General features: G+C 36.4%; 1 protein-coding gene across 7 annotated transcripts in view; it reads left to right on the top strand.

The window, feature by feature from the left end:
- Positions 1–23,413, top strand: part of PDE7A (phosphodiesterase 7A) — a 139,932-nt gene that overhangs the window by 36,872 nt on the left and 79,647 nt on the right. The window contains exon 1 of one of the 7 annotated variants that reach the window (XM_058699704.1): positions 17,799–18,138. The exons of the other annotated variants lie outside the window; for them this stretch is intronic. Within the exon in view, the coding sequence (XP_058555687.1) occupies positions 18,079–18,138 (60 nt within the window). The 5' untranslated portion in view covers positions 17,799–18,078. Of the gene's footprint in view, positions 1–17,798; positions 18,139–23,413 lie in introns of those variants that run through there. 7 annotated transcript variants of the gene reach the window in all.

Below are 23,413 nucleotides of genomic sequence, written 5' to 3'. Positions count from 1 at the left end.
GCCACTTTGGAAAACAGTTTGGCAGTTCTTCAGAATGCTAAACATAGAGTTACCAAATGACACAGCAATTTCACTTCTAAGGGAAATGAAAACAGGTCCACACAAAAACTTGAGCATTTATAGCAGCATTTTTCAAATAGCCAAAAAGTAGAAACAACCTAAATGTCTGCCACATGATGAGTAAATAAACAAAAGTGGTATATCCATACAGTAGAATGTTATTCAACCATAAAAAGGAATGAATTTCTGATACTTGTTGTAACTTGGATGTACCTGGAAAACTTTTTGTTAAGTGAAATAAACCAGACGCAAAAGGTCACATTGTGTTATTCCATTTATGTGAAATGCCCAGAAAATGTATTTCCATAAGGAAAAAGCAGATTGATGTTTGCCAAGGGCTAGGGGGAAGGGAGAATGGAGAATAACTGCTTATGAGTATGAGGTTTCCTTTAGGATGATGAAATATTCTAAAATTAACTGATGATGGTTGTACATATCTGTAAGTATACTAAACACCATTGTGTTGTATATTTAAATGGGTGAATTGTATGGTTTGTGAACTATATCAAGAAAGCTGTTTAAAAAATGTTATCAGTATTTAAAGCTTCCCTTATGGTTTCAGAATACTTTTAAAGTAGTGATTTAGAAGTTTGAAGAAAAAAGTCCACAATTTTTGTTTCATGGTGGAGTCAGTCATAACTATCTAAAATTCTATCCATCTTCTTTGTCATGAATATAAAAGTTAGAAAAGTATGCCAGAATTGCCATAAGCATTTAAAATTAAACCGTCCCAATAGTTCTCTTACATGTTGATCTGTTAGTATAAAACTGCTTTGTTTTAGTGAAATATGTGAACAGATGCATGTGAGCTTTGCCTTGCATTTGTTTTTTGGAGTTCAGTTGCTTTAGTAGAACACAGTTTTACATGAGGAATCATGCACAGACCTAAATGAAAAAAGAAGGTCCATTCAGAGCCCAAACTTGGCTTATTAGTAACACGTATATAAAACATTCAGATATATGCAGAGAGTTGCCAACCTATGGCCTACTTTAAGATTTGTGTAAATATATTTATAATTTATATCTAACTTATAATAGTTAAAATTTTTTAATGTTTGCATATGTGTACTTTGTGAGAAATAATTATCATTAAAATTCACTCGTTTAAAGTGTACAGTGTGGTTTATTATATTCACACGGTTGTGCAGTATTGCACACCTTCACTACTGTCTAATTTCAGAATACTTGCATCACCTAAAAACCACCTGTTAGCAGTCACTCCCCACTGTCCCCTTCCCTAGCCCCTGGCAACTGCGCATCTGATCTCTATCTCTGTGTATTAACATACTGGATATGTGCATTATCAGTACTATAAATTTTAACGGTTTTTTTTTGTTTTGTTTTGTTTTTTATTTTTGAGACAGAGAGAGACAGAACATGAATGGGGGAGGGGCAGAGAGAGAGGGAGACACAGAATCGGAAGCAGGCTCCAGGCTCTGAGCCATCAGCCCAGGGCCCGACGCGGGGCTCGAACTCACGGACTGCGAGATCGTGACCTGAGCTGAAGTCGGCCGCCTCAACCGACTGAGCCACCCAGGCGCCCCAAATTTTAAATCGTTAAAAGTATCCAAGAATTATAATCAGTTTCAAGACAGTTTGAACATGTATGTTTTACAGTATTCACTTCAAATGATTGAAAAATTCCATGTTTCTAATTTTATAATCAGTCAACTGATCAATCCCTTGTCAGATATTTAGAAAGTTTACAGTTTTTCACTGCTATAAACAGTGTTGTGATGAAAATCTTTGTAGCTTAAATCTTCACGCTTATCCATGATAATTTCCTTAAGATTAATTCCTAAAAGTGGTATATAGCTAGTTAATATGTTAGGTTTAGGGGCGCCTGGGTGGCTCAGTCGGTTAAGCGTCCGACTTCAGCTCAGGTCACGATCTCACGGTTCGTGAGTTCGAGCCCCGTGTCGGGCTCTGGGCTGATGGCTCAGAGCCTGGAGCCTGCTTCCGATTATGTGTCTCCCTCTCTCTCTGCCCCTCCCCCGTTCATGCTCTGTCTCAAAAATAAATAAACGTTAAAAAAAATTTTTTTTAAATGTTAGGTTTAAGTCTTGATACACGTTGCCAAATTACTTGCAAGAAAGCTTATATCAATTTACACTCAAACAGTAATGTAAGAAAAAGGGACACCTGAGTGGCTCAGTTGGTAGACTGTCTGGCTTCAGGTCATGATCTCACAGTTCATGGGTCCAGCCCCATATTGGCTCGCTGCTGTCAGCCTATCAGAGCCGGCTTCAGATCCTCTGTCCCCCTCTCTCTGCCCCTCCCCTGCTTGTGCTCTTCCCAAAATAAATAAATATTTAAAAAACTCAAAAAGTTGTAAAGTATAATAATACAATAAATAAATATTTTTATGTATAGGGTGATATCTGTCTCCCAATTAAATGTTGACTAATTTTGAAAATTGTTTTCTACTTGACACTTTAGAAGCTTTTCAGTGAACAAGTTATTTAAAAATCAACTGTTCTTGAAACATTGTCTCTCATAGCAAAGTTAGTATGGTAACAGTCTATATTCTATATATATATATGGTACCAGAACTTATATTCTAGGTTCTAAACAAGAGACTCTTTAAGTATATTTTATTTGTCCATTGTAAACTGACTGGATTACATCTAACTGGTTCAAATTGTCCATAGAATTAAAACTTTCAACTCTATCCAATTATCTATTTTAGGTGTTTTTTTTTTTTTTTAATTTTCCCAGGAAATCTTGAAATAAGCCATACTAATAGCTAAAAGTGACTGGATTTTATTTTTGTCTTTATACAAATACATGTTGGAAGTGTCAAAACTGACATAACTTTTCTGAGAGGGGGGAAATTTAGTCTAGATTGAGGAAATGAGTTGGGGACAAGTGTGGTGGCAATAATGTCTAGGCTGTGTTCAGGAAATCTTGAGTAATTGGTTGGAATTAGAATATGTATAGGGGGAAATGATATTAAAAGTTAAGTTTGTGCCATAAAATACAAATATTAAGTGGTTTTCTATATCTTCTTGGTAATAAAGCATGCTATAAGATAAAGAAAGATGTATGATAAAGTGCTGTGTTTGCAATTTGATGAGAGGGTTAAATGTTTTTTGTGCTCTTTGGTGTGTCCCCCTTTTAACATTGATCATATAGGTTTTTTCTTAGATCAGTTTCTCTCTCTTTTTTTTTTTTTATTGATTTTTGAGAGGGAGGGGAGGGGCAGAGAGCGTGGGTCCTTAGCAGGCTCCATGCTGTCAGTACAGAGCCCATTGTGGGGCTTGATCTCACAAATTGTGAGATCCTGACCTGAGCTGAGATCAAGAGTTGGACGCTTGACCAACTGAGCCACCCAGGTGTCCCATATCGGTTTTTCTTAGATCACCTAACACCTGCCCCCCGCCCCCCAATCTTAGCAGCTTTTTAGAGAGATGATGGTATATTGAATGGGTCATCTCTCTTTCATAAGTGGGGGGGGGGGGGGCGGCGGGGAGAGGAGTTTATGCATATACACACACCTTGTCTTGTTCCTCTGGCCAGTGGTTCCCAAATGATAATGGCAAATCCCAGGAGAATCTGGGATTTTGGCAAGGGACTCATGAATATACATGTACTCAACACAGTAAACTTAAAAATATAAATCTCATGTATGTACTAGTGCTTTTCAAATATAAGGAGATACTGTAGTGATTAAGTAAAATTATTTAAACATAACTACTGAACTCACAATAATTTGTATTTTCTTAATCAGTGGATATGTTTTGCATTGTTTGCTGCAATAGCCAGGTGCAGCCACAAGAGGAGACACAGGAAAGGTTCAGGAGAAAAAACAGAGTTTATTATACTCAGAGATCTTAGAGACAGGAGACAGGGCACACCATGCAGGGCCACAGGGGAGAGCATTAGGCCACTGTCTCTGTTGGGGGTTCTCAGAGAAAGGCAGGGCATAGTGAACAGTTTTGGATTGGCAGATTTGAATAATTTGGGGCCTTGGGCATTTGGAGTGGTCCCTAGTTACCTAGTACCTGGCTCTGGGTGATTACTTTGGGGTACAAGGATCTGATGGAAGAGGTCTGGCTCTGGATAGTTTGCATATCAAGGGCATCCTCCTGGCTGGGCCCTTTGCTGTCTCCAAGAATTGATTAGCTCTAGGACTGGCAGTCTCTTCCCAGTCAGGAAGGTTTTCTTAAGATGTAGGACATCATAATATACAGATTTTCAAAAAATACACACAATACAGGCTATCAGAGAATTAACTTGTATCATGTGGGGGTTTGCAAAGTATTTGATACTTAAGAAAATTAAATACCATGTATGCCAGCCAGGTCTGATTTCTTAAAAGTAAAATTATGATTTAGACTCTGAACCGCTTGGGCAAACTCCTGACTGGTTTAATATTGTGAGATGCAAGCCTGTTGTTCATGGAGGTGACTGCAAATGGACTATTGCCATTGGGTGGCAGCTGGCAAAAAGTTGAAAAGGAGAGAGCATTAGAGTCTAACTTCTTTTACTTAATGATAAATTGTTTTGTTTTTTTAATATTCCTGACTGTTTCATATTGTAACTTAGAGAAACTGGTAATTTAAGAGCTGGGTTGATAAACATAGGGAAAAGCCATTTTAAAGAATTTGAATCAAGTTTTGTATGCCTGAATATATTATCAAGCACTAGCTAAAGGGTGGTAGATGATTTTAAAAGGTTAGTAAATTTGAGTTAATAACTTCATTTAGTTAATAACTCTTCATATGTCACAGAATTTAATAAGAACACCTTGGTGTGAAATTCCTGTATTATCTTTCTGCATACCATAACTATCTGTTTTAATCCTAACTACAATTTGTGTCCAAGTACTTGCCTGTTTTTCAGGTGGAGGAAACGGAGACTTCCAGAATGTAACTTGTAGCAAGACTCCGTGGGTAGGAAAGGTAGACCTCAGATTTAAATCTTTAATCACATAACCCTTGGGGTGCCTAGGTGGCTCAGTTGGTTAAGTGTCCGACTTCAGCTCAGGTCATGTTCTCAGGTCATCGGTGAGTTCGTGCTGACAGCTCAGAGCCTGGAGCCTGCTTGGGATTCTGTGTCTCCCTTTCTCTCTCTGCCCCTCCCCCCCCCTCACACTCTGTCTCTTTCTGTCAAAATGAATAAACATTAAAAACATTTAAAAAATCTATGATCACATAACCCAAACTCTGCTCCTTTAGTCCAGTTTTTACAGGATACTTATTTGCATGAATTTCAGACTTAAGAGAATTCCAAACTTTAAGGAAAATTAGATATAGTTTTTTGTATGTAATTTTTTGTGTGCTAAAATGCACCTAACATGAAATTTACCATTTTAACCATTTTTGATTGTACCATTAAGTGGCATCAAGTACATTCACAATGTTATTCAACCATCATCACTATCCATTTCCCAAACTTTTTCATCATGCCATACAGAAACTTAGTAGCCATCAAACAATAACTTGCTATTCCCCTCTCCCCCGCACTGGTGGTAACCTCTATAAAGAAAATATTTTTTAGTGAGAGTTTTGTTGGTGTTAGATAAGTTTTATATTTGTAGAATGTTGAGTATAAATGCATTTCTTTTGAATAAGTACTATGTAGTTCAATGCAAATTAAGTTATTTTTGTCCTTTTAATTCTTTGTCTATTCTATTTTAAACAAAGCATTATAATTATATATGCTAAGTACAGAAGCCTTAGTGTTCTCTTCATTTTATTAAATATAAACAATTGGTGTTTATTTAAGGGAAAGTGGCTCTTTTTTCTGAACCTTAGTAAACTTTTTTTGTACGTTGTTGTAGTTACAGCTCCTTAAGGTGGCATTAATTAATCTTAACTGCCTTCGCTGTCAGGTTCATCAGAAAGGTAGCAAATCCAAAACATGGCAATCTTTTTGCTAGCCTACATAAATTTGTATTCTGTTCTCCTAGCTGATGGTTGTCAAATTGCATATGGTTTGATTCAACCTATTTCTTTAATGAACATAAAATGTAATATTGCCCATTGTGTATTACATTAGTAATAGTTACTATTGGTGCTTTGTACTTGGCCAGACCCTGTGCTTTGGTGGGTTTTTTTATTCCATACACCCGTGAGGTTGTGAATAATTCAAAGCTCAGGTTCACCCTCTCTACCTTGACCTTGAAGTGAAAGCCAGCTTCAGTACTCTGCTTACCTTTGTGCATTCCTGCTTTTACTTAGTTCTTGCCTGAGTGTTCCTTAAATTTCTTACCAGCTCATGGATTCATTGCAGTAGATATTTTCTATATTTTCCGCTATTTTCACTTTTCAGTGGTAGGATCTGTTCTCTGAACTAGTCCACTGTTGGAAATGAAAGTGATCTCAGAGACTTTGATAAGAGATTTATTCATTCTACCTTGTAAATAGTATAATAGAAACATGGATTTTGTCCTGGTTAGCTACTATTTACCTCAACGACTTCTTCCAAATCACTGTCAGTTACAGAACTGGATAGAAGTTTTAATATTAGCTGCTGTAACTTGCTTTCATCTACTAAAGGAGTGTAGACTAGGGAGAGCTAAACCAAAAATTCTTTCTCTGGCCTAGGTCTGGAAGAAACTTTAAGCCCAAAAGATTTGGTTTGAGATTTGTTGAGCAGTGGCTTTCTTGTCACTTGATTTTTGTATTGTATTCAAAGCTGTTTCTTACTGGTTTTAACATTACTGAGATGTAAGAGAAAGGAATGTTATTTGCATATATGTGTGCTGGGGTGGGGCGGGGCACCAGGTAGCTGGGGGGTGGGTGCTATTTAATTTGAATTTTACCATTTATGAGATTTGGCCTTTTGCCCTCCCAGTCCTCTCCTGCTTGTGAGCCTTTAGATTTTGGTTTTAACCATCTTATCTCATTTGGTAATCCTACTATATGGTCTTGATTAGTAGATGATTACCCCCAAATCCCTTTCTCCAGCCCACCTCTCCTTCAAGGCCTTGAGACCCACAAGCGCAGCTACAGAAGGTATACTTCCATTTAGTTGTCCCTGGACCGCTTAACCCTTCACCGAAAGATTAAAGCTAATCAATCAGTCTCTTGAATCTCATCATCTTTCTCCATTCCCATGACTATCCCCCTGTCCTAATCTAGGGCATCATCTCATTCTGGTTTAAGGCCTGGATTAAAAGCCTTCTTACGGATCTCTGGAAGACTGAAGTCCACTGTGCTAATCCATTCCACACACTGGGACCCAAAGTATTTTTTCCAGAATATAATTTATTCATCACTCTCCTATGTGAAATCTTTCAGTGCTGCTCCTTTATCCTTTGTGTACGATTCAGATTCCTTAATACCATTGACCAAAATCTTTTATTACCTTTCTGGTCTCAGCCTTTTCACCACTCCCAACTTTACTTTATACTTTACCTGTATTAAACTTCTTTTGTGAGTGGGAGGGAGTAGATTTTGCTCCTCTTTTTGAAATTCAAGCTGAAGTACAATTTCTACTCAGTTTGAGGAGTTTTAACAAATGCATACACCCATGCAACTAATACTCCAAATGAGATACTGTACTTTGCAATCACCCCCAAAAATTCCTTTGTGCCTCTTTGCATCAGTTCCCCCCAGCCCCTGCTGTAGACAATCCCTGTTGATTAGTTTTGCCTTTTCTAGAATGCACTTTTTTTCCCCTGATTTCTTTCACTATCACAGTGTTTTTGAGATTTATCCCTTTTACTGCATGCATGAATCAGTTTCATTTTGTTACTTAGTAGTGAGTAAGTAACCCATTGTATGGATATATCACAATTCATTTATCCATTATCAGTTGACGGATACTTGCATCATTACCAATTTCGACTATTATGAATGAAGCCGCTGTGAACATTCATGTTCAGGTCATTTTTTTGGACATACATTGGATTTGCGGAGTTCAAATTGCTGCACATCCATGCCATCACTGGGTATTGTCGGTCTTTTTAATTTTAGCCGTTCTTGTGGGTGTGTAGTGGTATCTTGTGGTTTCAGTTCTCATTTCTTTATTAAATATGTTCAGCATCTTTTCATGTGCATATTAGTTATTTATCTCCTATTGTGACTTATCTGTTGAAATCTTTAGCCTATACTTTTAATTGGGTTGTCTTCTGCTAAAGCTATGAATTTTTAATATCTATATAATATATTCCAGATACAAGTTCTTTGTCAGATATATGTCAAATTTATGTTGTTCCTCCCCTCCAAATTTGCTTTATGTAATTAGGTGGATATAAATTAATGAACAAAAACTTAAGGTATGTGTAACAATTTAACAGAACCTAGTGGTTTACAGGGTGCCTGGGTGGGTCAGTTGGTTAAGTGTCCAACTCTTGATTTTGGTTCAGGCCATAATCTCATGGTCGTGAGATCAAACCCCACATTGGACTCCACACTGAGTGTGGATCCTGCTTGGGTTCTCTCTCTCCCTCTCTCTCTGCCCCCTCCCCGCTCATGCGCATGCTCTCTCACAATAAATAAACATTAAAAAAAAAAAAAAAAGATACTCGACAATCAAAAAGAATGAAATCTTGCCATTTGCAACTACGTGGATGGAACTAGAGGGGATTATGCTAAACGAAATTAGAGAAAGACAAATATCATATGACTTCACTCAATGAAGAATTTAAGATAAAAAATAGATGAACATAAGGGAAGGGAAGCAAAAATGATATAAAAACGGGGGGGGGGGGACCAAACGTAAGAGACTCTTAAGTATAGAGAACAAAGGGTTGCTGGAGGGGTTGTGGGAGGGGGGATGGGCTAAATGGGTAAGAGGCATTAAGGAATCTACTCCTGAAATTATTGTTACACTATATGCTAACTAACTTGGATATAAATTAAAAAATATTTACACAGATATAATGAGAAAATGCTCTTTTGACAAAGGAATAAAATATTGTTTTTAGAATATTTGAATTATGATTATTAGGGTCCATGAAAAATATAAGCAGACTATGATAAAATAAAAAACCTGGTGGTTTGCTTTTTCATATTTGAGCACTGTCTTTCAAAGAGCAGAAGTTTTTAGTTATAATGAAGTCCAATTAACATAAATTTTCTTTTATGATTACTGTTTTTGTATATAGAAATCTTTACTTAACCCAAGATGATGAGTATATTCTCATACTTTTTCTTAGAAATGTTTAGCCTTTATGTTTAAATGTGTGATCTGTGTTAATTTTTTACGTAGTGAGAGATTGCATGTTGAGGTTCTTTTATTCTCATATGTTTATATGCTTTCTCCAATGCCATTTTTTGTTGGAAAGACTACATTTTCCTTTGAGTTACTTTGGCACCTTTGTTGAACATCAGTTGGCCACAAAAGTGTTGGTCTGTTTCTGAACTCTGTTCAGTTCTATTGATTTTGTGTGTCTGCGTAATAACCACTATCTGGATAACTGTAGCTTTGAAAGAAGTCTTGAGATCAGGTAGTATAAGTCCTTCCATGTTTTGTTTTCGTTTTTCCAAAAAAACTTTTGGCTATTTTAGGTCTTTTGTATTTCCTTATAAGTTTAGAATGAGCTTGTCATATTCTCCCCTCTCTCCAAAAAAAAAAAAAAAAAAAAAAAGGAAAAAAAAATAGCATGCTGAAATTTTAATTGGGATTGCCTTGAATTGATAGATTAACTGGGAAAATTGATGTCTTAACAATATTGAGCCTTTCAATCCATGTTTATTAGTTTACTAGGTATGCTGCCCAAACAAAACATCACAACTGGGTGGCTTACAACAACAGAGATTTATTCTCTCAGTTCTAGAAGCTAGACATCACAAATTAAGATGTCAGCAGGGCCATGCTCTCTTTGAAGTCCCCAGGGGAAGAATCTTTCCATGCCTCCTCTGGTGGTTGCTGGCAATCCTTGGCATTCCTTGGCTTGTAGATGCATTATTTCAGTCTCTGCCTCCGTCTTTATATGGCCTTCTCCCTGTGTAGTTGTATGTCTGTGTCCAAATTTCTCTCTCCTTATAAGATCACCAGTTATATTAGACTCAGAACTCATTCTAACCCAGTATGCCCTCATCTTAATTACATCTGCGGAGAACCTGTTTCCAAATAAGGTCACATTCACAGGTATCCAGAGTTAGGACTTTGACATGTCTCTTGAGGGAACACAATTCAGTCCCACAACAACATATGGTATATTTCTCCATTTATGTAGCTCTTCTTTAATTTCTCTCAAAAATGTTTTAAATAGTTTACATTGTATAGCGCTTATTGCACGCATTCTATTAAATTTGTCCCTAAGTATTTCATGTTTGTGGATGCTATTGGAAATAATATGTATTTGTTTGTTTGTTTTTTGAGAGAGAGAGAGAGTGAGTGAGCATGAGCAGGAGAAGGGCAGAAGGAGAGAGAATTCCCAGCAGGCTCCACACCAAGCACAGAGTCTGACCCAGGGCTCGATCCCATGACCATGAGATCATGACCTGAGCCGAAATCGAGAGTCAGACACCTAATTGACTGAGCCACCCAGGTGCCCTGGAAATAATATTTTTTAAATTTCATGTTGCAAACATTTTTCATTGGTATATAGAAATACAGCGATTTTTGTGTATTGGTCTTATGTCTTGTGACTTTGGTAAATTTTAGTTCTAATAGGGTTTTTTTTGTAGAGTTTTTAGGATTTCTACATAGGCAAACTGATTGTCCTGCAAATAAAGACAGATTTTCTTCTCCTTTCCAATTTGTATGCCTTATGTTTCTTTTTCTTGTCTTAATGCATTAGCTATAACTTATAATACTATGTTGAAGTGGTAGAACAGACATCCTTGCCTTGTTCATGATGTTTGGGAAAAAGCATTGTTTTTTGTTGCTCAGTATGATAATGGTTGTAGATTTTTCATAGATCTTCATAAGGTGAGGAAATTTTTCATTTATTATATTATTAGTAGGAGTGTCTATCATAAATGGGTATTGAGTTTTGTTAAATGCTTTTTCTTTGTCAATTGAAGTGATTGTATGATTTTTTCTTTTAATATGTTGAATTACATTTAATTGTTTTTTCAAACATTAAGCCACTTTTGGATTCTTGGGATAATTTACCCTTAGTCATAATGCATTTCCTTTTTATATATTGTTGAATTTGATTTTCTAATGTTTTCTTAAAGACTCTTGTGTCTTATGAGGGGTTTCATCTGTGGTGTCTTTTTCTTATAATGTTTTTGGTTTTGGTATCAACTGATTTTCAGCAATTTTGTTGTCATATCTTGGTGTGGTTTTGTTTTTCCTATTTGAAGTTCATTGACCTTCTTCGATATTTGGATTGGTAGTTCTCATCAAATTTGGGAAATGTTTAGGTAATTTACACTGCTCTCTTTTTCTACTCTCTTTATTCTGCTGTTAAGCCCAACTGTGAATCTTTTAATTTAGATACTATATTTATCAGCTACAAATAGTCCATTTTTTTAAAGTTTTAATTTTTCATTGTTTGCATGTTTTCCTTTAAATCTTTGAAAATATTATATATAATAACATTTTAGAAATTATTTTCTACTAATTCCATCATCTTGATCATTTCTAGGTTTGTTTTTATGACTTTTTACCCCTTGGGTTGGGTTACCTTTTCCTGTTTATTCTCCTAATTTGTAATTTTGTCATTCTTAAAAGAGTGTTGAATTTTGATCTGGCAGACAGTTTTGTTACTTGCTGATCAGCCTGATCCTTTTTGGCATATTATGAGTTTTGTTAGTGTGGGTCTAGAATGGTGTTATTCAATAAAATTTGCTGTATTGATGGACTAGTTTTGCCCTTCTCCTAAGGTAGGGCATTTCTGGGGTCTCTGTGGAATGTCCCAGATATTCTGTGAGAGCTCTTTACAGTGGTTGGTTGCAACTCATGTCTCCTTTAGTAGTTCTTCCCTTGGTTATTCTCCTGGCCTCATGGAATCTCATACTGTACATAACTAGCTTAATATTTAGCCAAGGAGTCAAGAAGATTCACTTTCAGAATTTTAGAGCCTATTTTCTTCACACTTTCCCTCTTTGGTACTCAACCTACAAATTTCAAGCACTTCAGCTTCCCTGAACTCCAGTGTCTGATTCAATTATAGTATTATGGAATCTTGGAATTGGCAGAGAGCATGAAGATCATTTGTCCTAGCCTGTCTCATAACCTCCTTGACAGAGGCTTGTTTGAGGCAGCTCTTCTCAATTTACATGGCTCAAGTTGTAGAAAGTTCTTAGATAGTAATATTGAATCAAATTCTATTTTCCACAAACTTACTGTATGTTAGTCTTATTTCTACCTTCTGTAATTTCACCAAAAAAAAAAAAAAAAAGCCAAACTGCTTAGATTATTTTACCTTATAGCTGTTTAATACCAATTCTGCCCCTCTTTATTTCTTTGCCAAAAGCATCTCCGTTCATAATACTGTTATCCCTTATGTATATTATTCTTATCTGCATTTTAAAATGCCATGTATGGGGTACCTGGGTAGCTCAGTTGGTTGACCATTTGACTCTTGATTTTGGCTCAGGTCATGATCTTAGGATCATAGGATTGAGCCCTGTGTCAGCCTCTTCACTGAGCATGGAACCTGCTTAAGATTCTCTCTACTTTCTGGTGCCTGGGTGACTCAGTCGGTTAAGCATCCGACTTCAGCTCCGATCATGGTCTTATGCTCTGTGAGTTCAAGCCCCACGTCGGGCTCTGTGCTGACAGCTCAGAGCATTGAGCCTGCTTCGGATTCTGTGTCTCCCTCTCTCTCTCTCTCTCTCTCTCTCTGTCCCCCATTCATGCTCTGTCTAAAAAATAAACATTAAAAACAATTTTTAAAAAAAAGATTCTCTCTCTACTTCTCCCTCGGCCCCTTCCCTGACTTGTACACTTGTACACATACTCTCCCTAAAATTAAAAAAAAATTAAGATATAAGGGGTGCCTCAGTGGTTCAGTTGGTTAAGTGTCTGACTTTGGCTCAGGTCATGATCTCACAGTTTGTGAATCCAAGCCCCACATCGGACTCTCTGATGTCAGCACAGAGCCTGCTTCAGGTCCCTTGCCCCCCTCTCTTTCTGCCCCTCTCCCACTCACTCACACACACACACTCTCAAAAAAATAAACATTTTTTAAAAATAAATAAAAAATAAAATGCCATATACGTATGCATCTTCCAGTGTGATATTCAGACTGAACTCAGTCTCATAAAAGTGGTCTGTATTGAGAATAATGGAACATCCTCTATCTGGATACTTATTTGACTTTCAGTGTCTCCTAAGATTGCCTTTAATTACTGTCTCTTATTTAGAGATTAAACATTCTGACTTTTTTTGTTATTTGTGATTAAGCATGCCTTTTTATCCTTTGCATTTATATGCAGATTTGATATGCATTTGTCTGATCTGCACCCCAATAAATGAACTGTGGAACTAGACGAGGTCAAAAGCAGAGTTCTGTTAGTTACCTCTAGAATTCTTCCACTAGTTTGATATCAAGTACTTAATCTCTGGATATGTTTTAGTCAGCTAGGAGTCTGCCTAAATGTAGTGTGGGGCTCACATTGCTCTGTTTTTTTTTTTTTTAAGATTGCCACCAGAGACTTCATGTTCAGCTTTGCTGAAATTAAGGTGTCCCCTGTTTGTGACATTCTCCTGGTCTAATAATATACCAGTAGTCTTACACTTACAGCATGCACGTTGATGTTCTTTTTCTAAGTTCGTACTCTATAGATCTGCACTACTGTTTTTTCCTTCTAAAAATTGCGACCACTTCTACTTTTCCATAATTTTTAATATATCATGAACAATGGTTCAATATGCAAATCTCAGTTCTTTTAGTATCATAAGACAGTTGTCTGTAAGAGAAGACTTGAATGTTTTGTAAAATGTCAGGGTGCTTTTACTGCTTCCTCCATACTCTAGGACTAATCGCATGCCCATTGTCATCAACTACTGAGATACTATGTAACAAAAAACTTAATTCGGAGCTGTATATCAATATGATACAAAGGTCTTAATTTACTGGTAGAATTCCCATGTTACCATAGTTCTAAAGTATTTTTGTTATTGAAGCTTCATTTTTTGTCACTTTCATATCTCTTGAAATTCATACCATTTGAAGAATAATAAGCCCTGATATGTGGATTTGAACAAAAAACCTGCTTTGACACATTATTTGCTATGAAAATTGGCTGGAATTCAAAATGATAAAAGCACAATTGGAAGGTTTTGACTATAGTGTTTATATTTTTCTATTATAAGTTTCGTTATAGTTTTCCACAGACACAACATTTGTATAAAGAACTCTGGGATAGGCTATTTCTGTCCATGAGAATCCAAAATTATAGACGCTGATGTCAATGCAGATGAGGGTAGCCTAATTTGGTTAAGGGAAGGACGTGCTGAGTCTCTATATGGATAGCTAAAGGCTATTGCCAAGATTGACAGGTGTCCTGTGGGTGGCAGAGAGCCCCAGGGATAAAATTTGCACTTGGATTACTTCTCTAAAACACAACGATCAAAGTCAATGTCTTTTCTTTCTATTGATCACAGTTTTAAACTATTTTAAAATAGTCTGCCTTTAATACTTTGATTTTTCAGATATTAGCCCCAGAAAGTTAAAAAAAAAAATTATACTTTGTTCTTAAAGTATCAAATTCTGTTTTTGAAAGCTTAGTTGTATCCTGGGCCTTAATTTTTCTAGTATAGTCTGATTTTTTTGTTGTTGTTATCCTTCCATGTTTCACTAACGCTTTGGGGTGAGAAAAGTTCATGTAAAAGGATACATGTGTCATTAGTGTAAAAGAGGTAGCTTTTTCTTTATGGAATAATTTACATGATTCAATCTGGAAAGATTAATATTTAGAATTTTCTATGAAATAAACATAATGTAAAGGAATATTCATACTAATTTGATAACAGCTTTTGCTTTTATTTCATCTTACTGAATTTTTTATTATTAAAAGAAGTCTTGTAACTTATAAATTAGTAGTAAATATCTCATATCTCACAAAAAGAAAAAAATTTAAACCTAATAGGTCCATGCCATTAAGAGTGTTAAGGGTACTGTTTTAAGAAAAAAATTACATTGCCTAAGATTTTTGTAAGATTTGAATGATGTACATGTATCATCAGCAATGAAGGATCTATGGGTTTTTTTAGGCATAAATTCAATACTGTTTCTATTCAAATAGAGAATGTTCTAATTTGGGAGGCTTGTGTCCTGATTATCTCTGTATTTTACTGTTAGACATACAGTAGAAATTTAAGAAGAGGGTGCTGGGAAAACCACTTTAGGGAGCCAACCTGTTCACTAGTGTGAACAATGAAAGCCAAGACCCTAGCTCTCCTAGGCCCTAGACAAGCACAGTGCAAGTTGCCCTCATAGATCCGTGTGACTTCAGTTAAGTCTTTTGTTGGGTTGAAGCTGGAGTGATTAGGTCAGTATCCTTCTTGGGTCTTAAATATCTAATTCTGATTTGGCAAAAATTTACTGAGAGCTGCTATAAGCGAAGTATTCTTGTATGACACTCTTGTAAGTCCTGTGAAGGTGAGGAGTAGAAGGGCCCACGAAGTGGTGACTTGCCCTGGCTCACTCAGCTCTTGGGAGTAAAGATGCGAAATAAACCCAGACTCTTGTCTCTAAGACTAGTAGAGTTTTGAGATGGTGGAAATAAACTCTTGACAGAAATTCACTTAAATGAGAGAACTGTTAGGACTGCCTTTCTTACTGTCTTTTTTTTTTTTTTAATTCTGTATATCAATTCTGATTCTTGCCTTTTTTTCCTGTTCGAGCCTTCCTTTGTAGACTAAATGAAAGTGCAGATTCTTGAGCTCACCGTTAACCAAAAAGACATTTATAAAAATATTTAAGTACTGTACTGAAAACAGCAATCTTGTATTTGCTTCTCAAAATTTGACTCTTTAAGTAGCTGATTGGAAAGGAAGTATGAAAGTGAGATGTACTCCTGGACTGAGCATCACGGTGTTGGGCTAATTCAGAGTGTGCAGCATGGGCTAGAGTGGCAGATAATGACCTCAAGTCTGTGGTAGCCACTGGCGCAGGCTCCACGGCCCCTTACCCATGGCCACCAGCATTTCTCCTGAGACTCTGGTGAATACGCGTTCTGCTGCTCTGTCCTATCCCTGGGCATCCTTTCGGTTTGGTTACTGGAACCCTACTAGAATGCAGAGAGTAATGAAAGACCCTGACAATCTCATGTCACGCTTAGGTTCCTGACAAAAAAAGTCTTCTCCATTTGTTCAAGGATTGCATTACAGCTTGTTAGTTCAGTAGCAAGAAGAGATATACATAATGTATAAGGTAGAGTGAGAAATTTATGACCATGTGTTATAAACGGTTTCAATTTAGGAAAATTTTGATTTAGATCTGCTAATTTAATTTATGCTTCATTTTGACAGGTCTAGAATTAACTTTTCTTTTAAATAAACTCTTCGTACTGAGGATTGGATCATGAAAATAGCCTTAGTATTTGACCCATTTGGGCTATTTCAAATATTTTAGAACCATCCTTTGTGTGGTGTTGACATGCAGATGCCTCTGTCTTGTCACGGACTGCAGTCTGGCAGTCCTGTCACGTCCTCAGTATTTCTCCAGCCAGCCCCCTCTCTTCATCTCTACCACCCAGCCTAGGCTCATGTCCTCTCGCCTGGACCTCTGCAGTGGCCTGTTAACTGCCTGACCAGCTCTACCCCACAGAGCTGTCCTTGACCAATACCTGCTGAAGCTCTTTAGGGTAGCTTTCAGGATGAAGACCAAACACCTTCACATGGCCTCCGCTTTTGCTCGCCCTGGGTTCTAGCCGGCCCTGTTCTTGCCATCTCTTCTTACTGTGCTTTGTTTCATCAGTTCCTTGGCCATCATGTGTTGTGGTGTCTACACAGATCACTCTTCCTGTCCTCTTCATGTTCTTGCCCCTTCATTTCAGCTCAGGGACATTTCAGGAACTGTGGGAAGAAGACCCTCACCTCTCAATTAGGTCAGATCCAGGCTGTGTTGGCAGTTCTTACCTCCACTTCATTGTGGACACTTGTTACATGTGCAATTTTGCACTTATTTTTGTAGACTTTCGTTCCAGGAGACTCTGACGAAACTGTAAGCTTCTCAAGGGCGGGAGCCATTTCTGTTTTCACTGGGTGATGATGCCCTTGGCATCTAGCACAGGGCCTGCTGCATAGGAGCAGCGTAGTAAGTATTTGTAGAATACTTGGATGAAAGTTTCAGGAAAGACTTTCTCAGCAGTACTACCTGCAACCTGCTGGCTGCTATGAGGTCATGAAGGTGGATGAATATAGGGACACTTGGCTAATAGAGAGTTCACTCGCCAGCCAAGAAAAGGCGACATGTACTGAAAAGTATTGTCATTATAAACAAGATGGCATTTAGGACGTAGAGATAATATACTTTTAATTGTCTGAAAATGCGCTGTTAGACTGGCCTTTGTCAATAAATGCTAAATGAGTGAATTATAATGTTAAACAGGGCCGGCAATATTTATGAAAGACTCTAACATTCATAAAGTAATCCTAGCCCTAAAGGAAATAAAAAGTCAAACAAATTCAGTGTTAAAAGTTGAAAAGAAAGAATAAAATGCATTAATATTTTTAAATGCCAGGACATTATACTTGTGAAGCTTGTCTATGTGAAAGAAATTAGGAAATTTTTTGTATTGCTAAACATTTTTGGGAAGTTGTGTCAAAGCACTCTGTTTAGTATTCAGATGTAGAAGTCTTTGGGGCTAGCCCGAGACCTCTTCTGTCTACATTTTGTGAGACTTCTGTCTACATTTTGTGAGAGTGTCAGCTCTCACTAAGGTTTTTCCTTTCCTCTTCCAACATTACTTCTGCTCTCCCCCAACCCTGGGGTTGTGGCATTAAGCACGCGCTGGGTAGGAAGGCTGGCTGGCAGCGCCTTCTCAGAGGAGTCAGGTGATCGTTGTTTGAAGGCAGCTGCTTGAGGTTCAAGGCAGTCAGTGTCCCCTCTCTTCTGCCTCCGGACAGCTGGTTATTATCAAACTCATAATAAGTCTTCCTTACTCATTGCCTGCTGGAAGAGGAGGGAGATTATGCAGTGGGCTTTTGGTTGATCCAATGGGAATTACATTGATCTGGTGTCTGGCTGTGGTTCTTATCAAGTGGATCGCCTCTAAGGTAGGCCATCTTTATTTTTAGGATTGTGACGTTCATCATTAGTTTATATATTTGATTGGAATAGAATTACTATGAATTTCTTTTGCTTCAGTTTTTATTTTTCTGATTAAAAGAGCTATGAGTTTTACCTGTCAGCTGAAAAGCTTAATTGTGGTTAAGCGTGTAATTTTTATTCTTCCCCCCCACCTTATTCCTCCTTTTAAGGGCTTTTTATGGTATCATTCCTCGGTATTGAAGTAGCTTCCCTCAGTATCATCCCCTTAAAGAAGTTTTTATAGTTATAGAAATATACCTTTTAAGATTAAATAATTATTAAACAATTTATAGTTTTGGTATACATATTTTAAATACTTTTGGAGATAAGAATTTCCTAATACTTACGTTTAATGTATAGTTGTTGAGAATTTCTGAACAGTTAGGAACTTTTTAAAAACTAAATAATAACCTCTCATGTTCTCTGTTAAAGTGTTACTGCTGCTAAGATGTGTACCTAACTTATAATATGTTGGAAAAAATGTAAGATTTATTATGTGTCTGTTGTTTTTGAACTTGAATTCTGAGGATCAGGATTCAGAAATGCTTCCATCTAGACAAAAGTCTCAAACTAAAGTAGGAAATATTTAAGATGACACTATGTGAAATTATTTTTTTATACTTGTCTAAAAATGATTATATCTTTCTTCCATGATGCAGCTTTTTTCTTCCTGTATTAAATTGAAGAATATTCACTTAAGATTTATAAGGCCTATCAGTATTTGCTAAGTAACACAAAGCTTCCATAAAGTTAAATTTCTTTTGCAACCAGGGTTTTAATCCTTGATACATAATTTTTCACATTTAAGCATAATGTTTTGAGCATAACTAACTGTCCCTTATGTGAAGTAGTCTTAGTGAATATGATTGAAGAAATCTCTTTTTAAAAAATCTCTTAAAAAAAAAACAACAGTGTACTCAAATTTTTAAAATCCTTGTGTTTTGTAAGTTAAGAATTAATTTTGTTGCACTGACAGCTGTTTACTCATTGTTTTTAAAGGATTAGTTTACCAAGTTATTGAATGAAGGTCAAGTTAGTACTAATAACACGTTAATTGAGTTGTGGATGTTTTCAAAGACTTTTTACGTTTTTTCTAACCAGCAAAAAATTAAGTTTTTAAACAAAAAGAATGTTAACATTTTAAGTTTGTGTTATTTTTTTGAAAAATATAATGTTTGCATAGTCCAGAAGAATGGGAAGGATACTAATTATTCAGTAGATCGATGCAGATAGACAATCAAACACCAGCATGTTTCTCTAGCGCGTGTAAGATGAATATGCCCTTAAAAAGCTCATTTTACTACATCAGAGAAAACTGCTTTTGAAACTTTGACTGGACTTGCATCTTTTGTAGTCTGGTGCTGTTGTTTGGTAATGTTACCAAAAAACGTATTTAGTGCTACTGTTGATTGAGCCCTTTGACCAGTGGTTTACAAATCCACAAAACGGAGCCAACAAAACCTACCTTGTGAAGGTCTTGTATGGATTGAGATTTTGTATGAAAGCACCTGTAACAGTTCCTCACCCACAGTAGGAGTCCAGCAAGTGTTAGTTAATGTATTATTACTTTTTCCATGTAAGGGAAATAAACATACTTTTGCACAGTAGATCATGTTAGTGGAAAACTTAAACAGGATAAAAACAGATAAAAATATCTTTGCTCGGTTTTTTAAAAGGTCTGTCTTTAAAAATTATGTATTAACTAATATTGGAACAATTTTTACACCTTTTGACATTCACTTCATAAGTCAGATCTTTGGTGGAAGAGAGATTCATCCTGATTTAAGATGAGCGAGTGTCTAACCGGACACTCAGAAGTCCTGTTGGCATGGCAGTGGATACTTTGGAACCTTAAAATTTAACTTGTTTATGCTGTGGCTGTCAGTTTCTGATTAGCTCAGCCTCGCCCATGTTTTGACCTATACTGGTTTGCTTTACAAGCTGTTCCCAGGATGGCTAAATTAGAAAAGTCACGAGTAGAAGCTTCTCAGTTATTTCCATTCACTGGTGAGGTGAGGTGGAAATGTGGATGATAGCTCAGAGTGTTTTATGACTGTCAGTGACACAGGATTTGGATTAACTTTGTTTTATCATTTTTATTAAAAATAGAATTTTACTAGCAGATGACTTTAAAATGGTAATCTTTAAAAAATATGTGTTACGTCTGTGCTGCAGTGTTGGTATATAAAGCACTCATAACTATGGTTTAAAATAACTAATTCTAACATGCAAATCAAATTTTTATTGTTCTTCATGATTTACAGTATATTTTTCAAAAATGTGTTACTTTAGATTATTCTACCTCAATTGATTAGTGAGAGAATTTAATAATATTTTTAATAATAATATTTTTAATCTTGGTCTGTGAGGAGATAAATGAATGAATTATCCCTGAGGATATATTTGTTGATGGGTTCAGATAGATATATTTTAAGGTCCATTCTTTAAAATTGTCTTATTGAATTTATTTTATAAGAGTTGTGTGGTTTAATGTAGCATTTAAACTATTTTTGGATAAAACTTAAATTAGTAATGAATAGAATAATTTGAATAATTTGTACTTCACCAAGGAATTTAACATATTTAAAATTCTATTCTTTTGCCAGGTTTTTATGATTAATATAGACCTTATCACTCTTATTTCTAAATTAATGCCTCTATAAATAAGTCTAAAGGGATTACCTTAAAAGAAATTTAGTATGCCATAGATATAATTTAGATTCTGTTAACTAACTAGTTTTTGACTTACATTATTTTAACAGAGAACTGATACTAGTCTCTCAGTCCTTGTAATGAGATTTTACATTCCTAATTAGTGGCTGTTTTAGTAAATAGTCATCCTATATTAAAGAAAATAGTAAGGCCAGTCACTTTCCTAAAGAGGGCTGTTAGAGATAACAAGTTACAATTCGTTTTAACAACCTGTTTATCCAAGTTGTTATTGGACACTAGCAGGTTAATAGGTGATGGCCATGACAAGCATTCCATAGTGATATCTATAGTTTCATTAATATGTCCTGGCTGATAGAAATATTTATTTCCACATGTATGCTCTCTAGTCTACTAGGTTTTCCTCTAATATGGTGGTATTAAGGGGAGGCCTGTAATCTAATAAGCTAAATGTCTTAGGGGAGGATCGACAGCAAGTATGAGAGGTGCCTTTTCATACCAAGTGATTACAGTGGCTGTTTACTCCAGAATAAATAGTTTACCTTGAAACTGTTTTAATTTACACTGCAGTAGGCTTCCTTCGGATAGTACTCTGTTGGTAGAAGACACTTTAAGCATGATGCTGCTATGAGTGTATTCTGTATGATTTAGTCCCTTGGGATTTTAGATCAAGCTTTTCTTTATAGCTTTCTTTGTAGTAGATTTTTATTTTACTTTTTACTTTTAATTTTATTTTGTGAATATATAATAACTGCACATGTTACGGAATTCAACAGGGGAGTCTAGGTGTCTCAGTCAGTGAAGCATCCAATTCTTGGTTTTAGCTCAGGTCATGATCTCACAGTTTTGTGGGTTCTAGCCTCACGTTGGGCTCCGTACTGTCAGCGCAGAGCCTGCTTGGGTTTCTCTGTCTCCCTCTCTCTCTGCCCTTCCCCCACTCAGCTGTCTCTGTCTCTCTCTCAAAAAAGAGAAAGAATTCAACAGATAAACATTGAAAAGTCCTCCTAGCTCTGTCCCTCAGGCGCCCTGGAGGCAATCAGTGTTAGAAATTAGAAATTTATCTTTGTTTGAAGCTTTTTTGTTTTTGTAAGGATACCTGAAATTGTGTTAAGAGTTTAACTGACATTTTTCTCTTACATGATAAGCATTATAAGGAGATGATAATAATGATTTGGGGAATTATTTTGCAAACTAAATCCAAGTAAGGGCTATAAATAAAAGTAAATTTCTTTATAGTGATAGTGGTAAAAAGATTATTTTTCCTTGAGATTTCTAGGCATGTGTTCAGGAGTTGTAAATCTCATGCCAGAATTTTGTGAGGGAAGAAGATCATTAATCTGATTTGTAGAAATATCTCATTGCTTTAATGTTTATTACTTTGGTTAATGAAGTTGAGCATCTTGTGTTTATGGGCTTATTATTTCTTTTCCTGTGAATAATATGTTTATGTCCGACCTGTTTTCCACACTATTATTCATCATTTTCTAGTTGATTTGTAAGGCACTTTTTTGTTCCTTCCATTTTTGGATATAGTAGGAGGAAATTTGCCCTTTGTCATGTCTATTGAACTCATTTTGATCCATCTTTCATGACTTCTAGACATGTCTTGTAGATAAGTTAGAAAGGTCTTTCCAATAGGTGGTTTGATCAGTTTTATTTTCTAGATTTTGAAATCTGTCTTTATATCAATTCTGGTATTCATGAGTTTATTCATCAACTTAATAAATTCACTAATTTATTTAGAATCTACTAAAAGCTACTGTTTTAGGGGTCAGGGGTACCATGGAAAATCAGACACAGTTGCTGCTCTTGTGGAGCTTCCATTTTAGAACGAGCAAACAAAGATAGCCATATACCAGCTAAGTGTCATACAGAGCAGGAAAGTAGGGCTATGGGAGAAGGTGGCTTTCAGGTGACTTTTGATTTGGTAGTCTTGGAATGCCTCTCTGGAGAGATGACATTTCATCTAGAACCTGAGAGATAAGAAGAGAACAGTGATGCAGTGATCCTGGACAAGAGAACAAGTATAAAGGCTGCATCTGTCTGTGGTGCAGTTGAGGAACAGCAAGGAATCCAGTGTGGCTGGGTCGTGGTGGTGAGGGTAGGTCAGAGGACACAAGGACCGAGAGGTAGGCAGAACACGGAGGCCTTTAGAAATCGGAGCTCGTGGCACAAAAACAGACACATAGACCAATGGAGTAGAATAGAAACCCCAGAACTAGACTCACAAATGTATGGCCAACTGATCTTTGACAAAGCAGGAAAGAACATCCAATGGAAAAAAGACAGTCTCTTTAACAAATGGTGCTGGGAGAACTGGACAGCAACATGCAGAAGAATGAAATTAGACCACTTTCTCACACCATTCACAAAAATAAATTCAAAATGGATAAAGGACCTGAATGTGAGACAGGAAACCATCAAAACCCTAGAGGAGAAAGCAGGAAAAGACCTCTCTGACCTCAGCCTCAGCAATTTCTTACTTGACACATCCCCAAAGGCAAGGGAATTAAAAGCAAAAATGAACTACTGGGACCTTATGAAGATAAAAAGCTTCTGCACAGCAAAGGA

The sequence above is a fragment of the Neofelis nebulosa genome, chromosome 14 (assembly GCF_028018385.1).
Source record: "Neofelis nebulosa isolate mNeoNeb1 chromosome 14, mNeoNeb1.pri, whole genome shotgun sequence".
Taxonomy (NCBI): Eukaryota; Metazoa; Chordata; class Mammalia; order Carnivora; family Felidae; genus Neofelis; species Neofelis nebulosa.
Note: the sequence above shows the minus strand (reverse complement) of the source record. Positions and strands in the feature narration are given on the sequence as shown.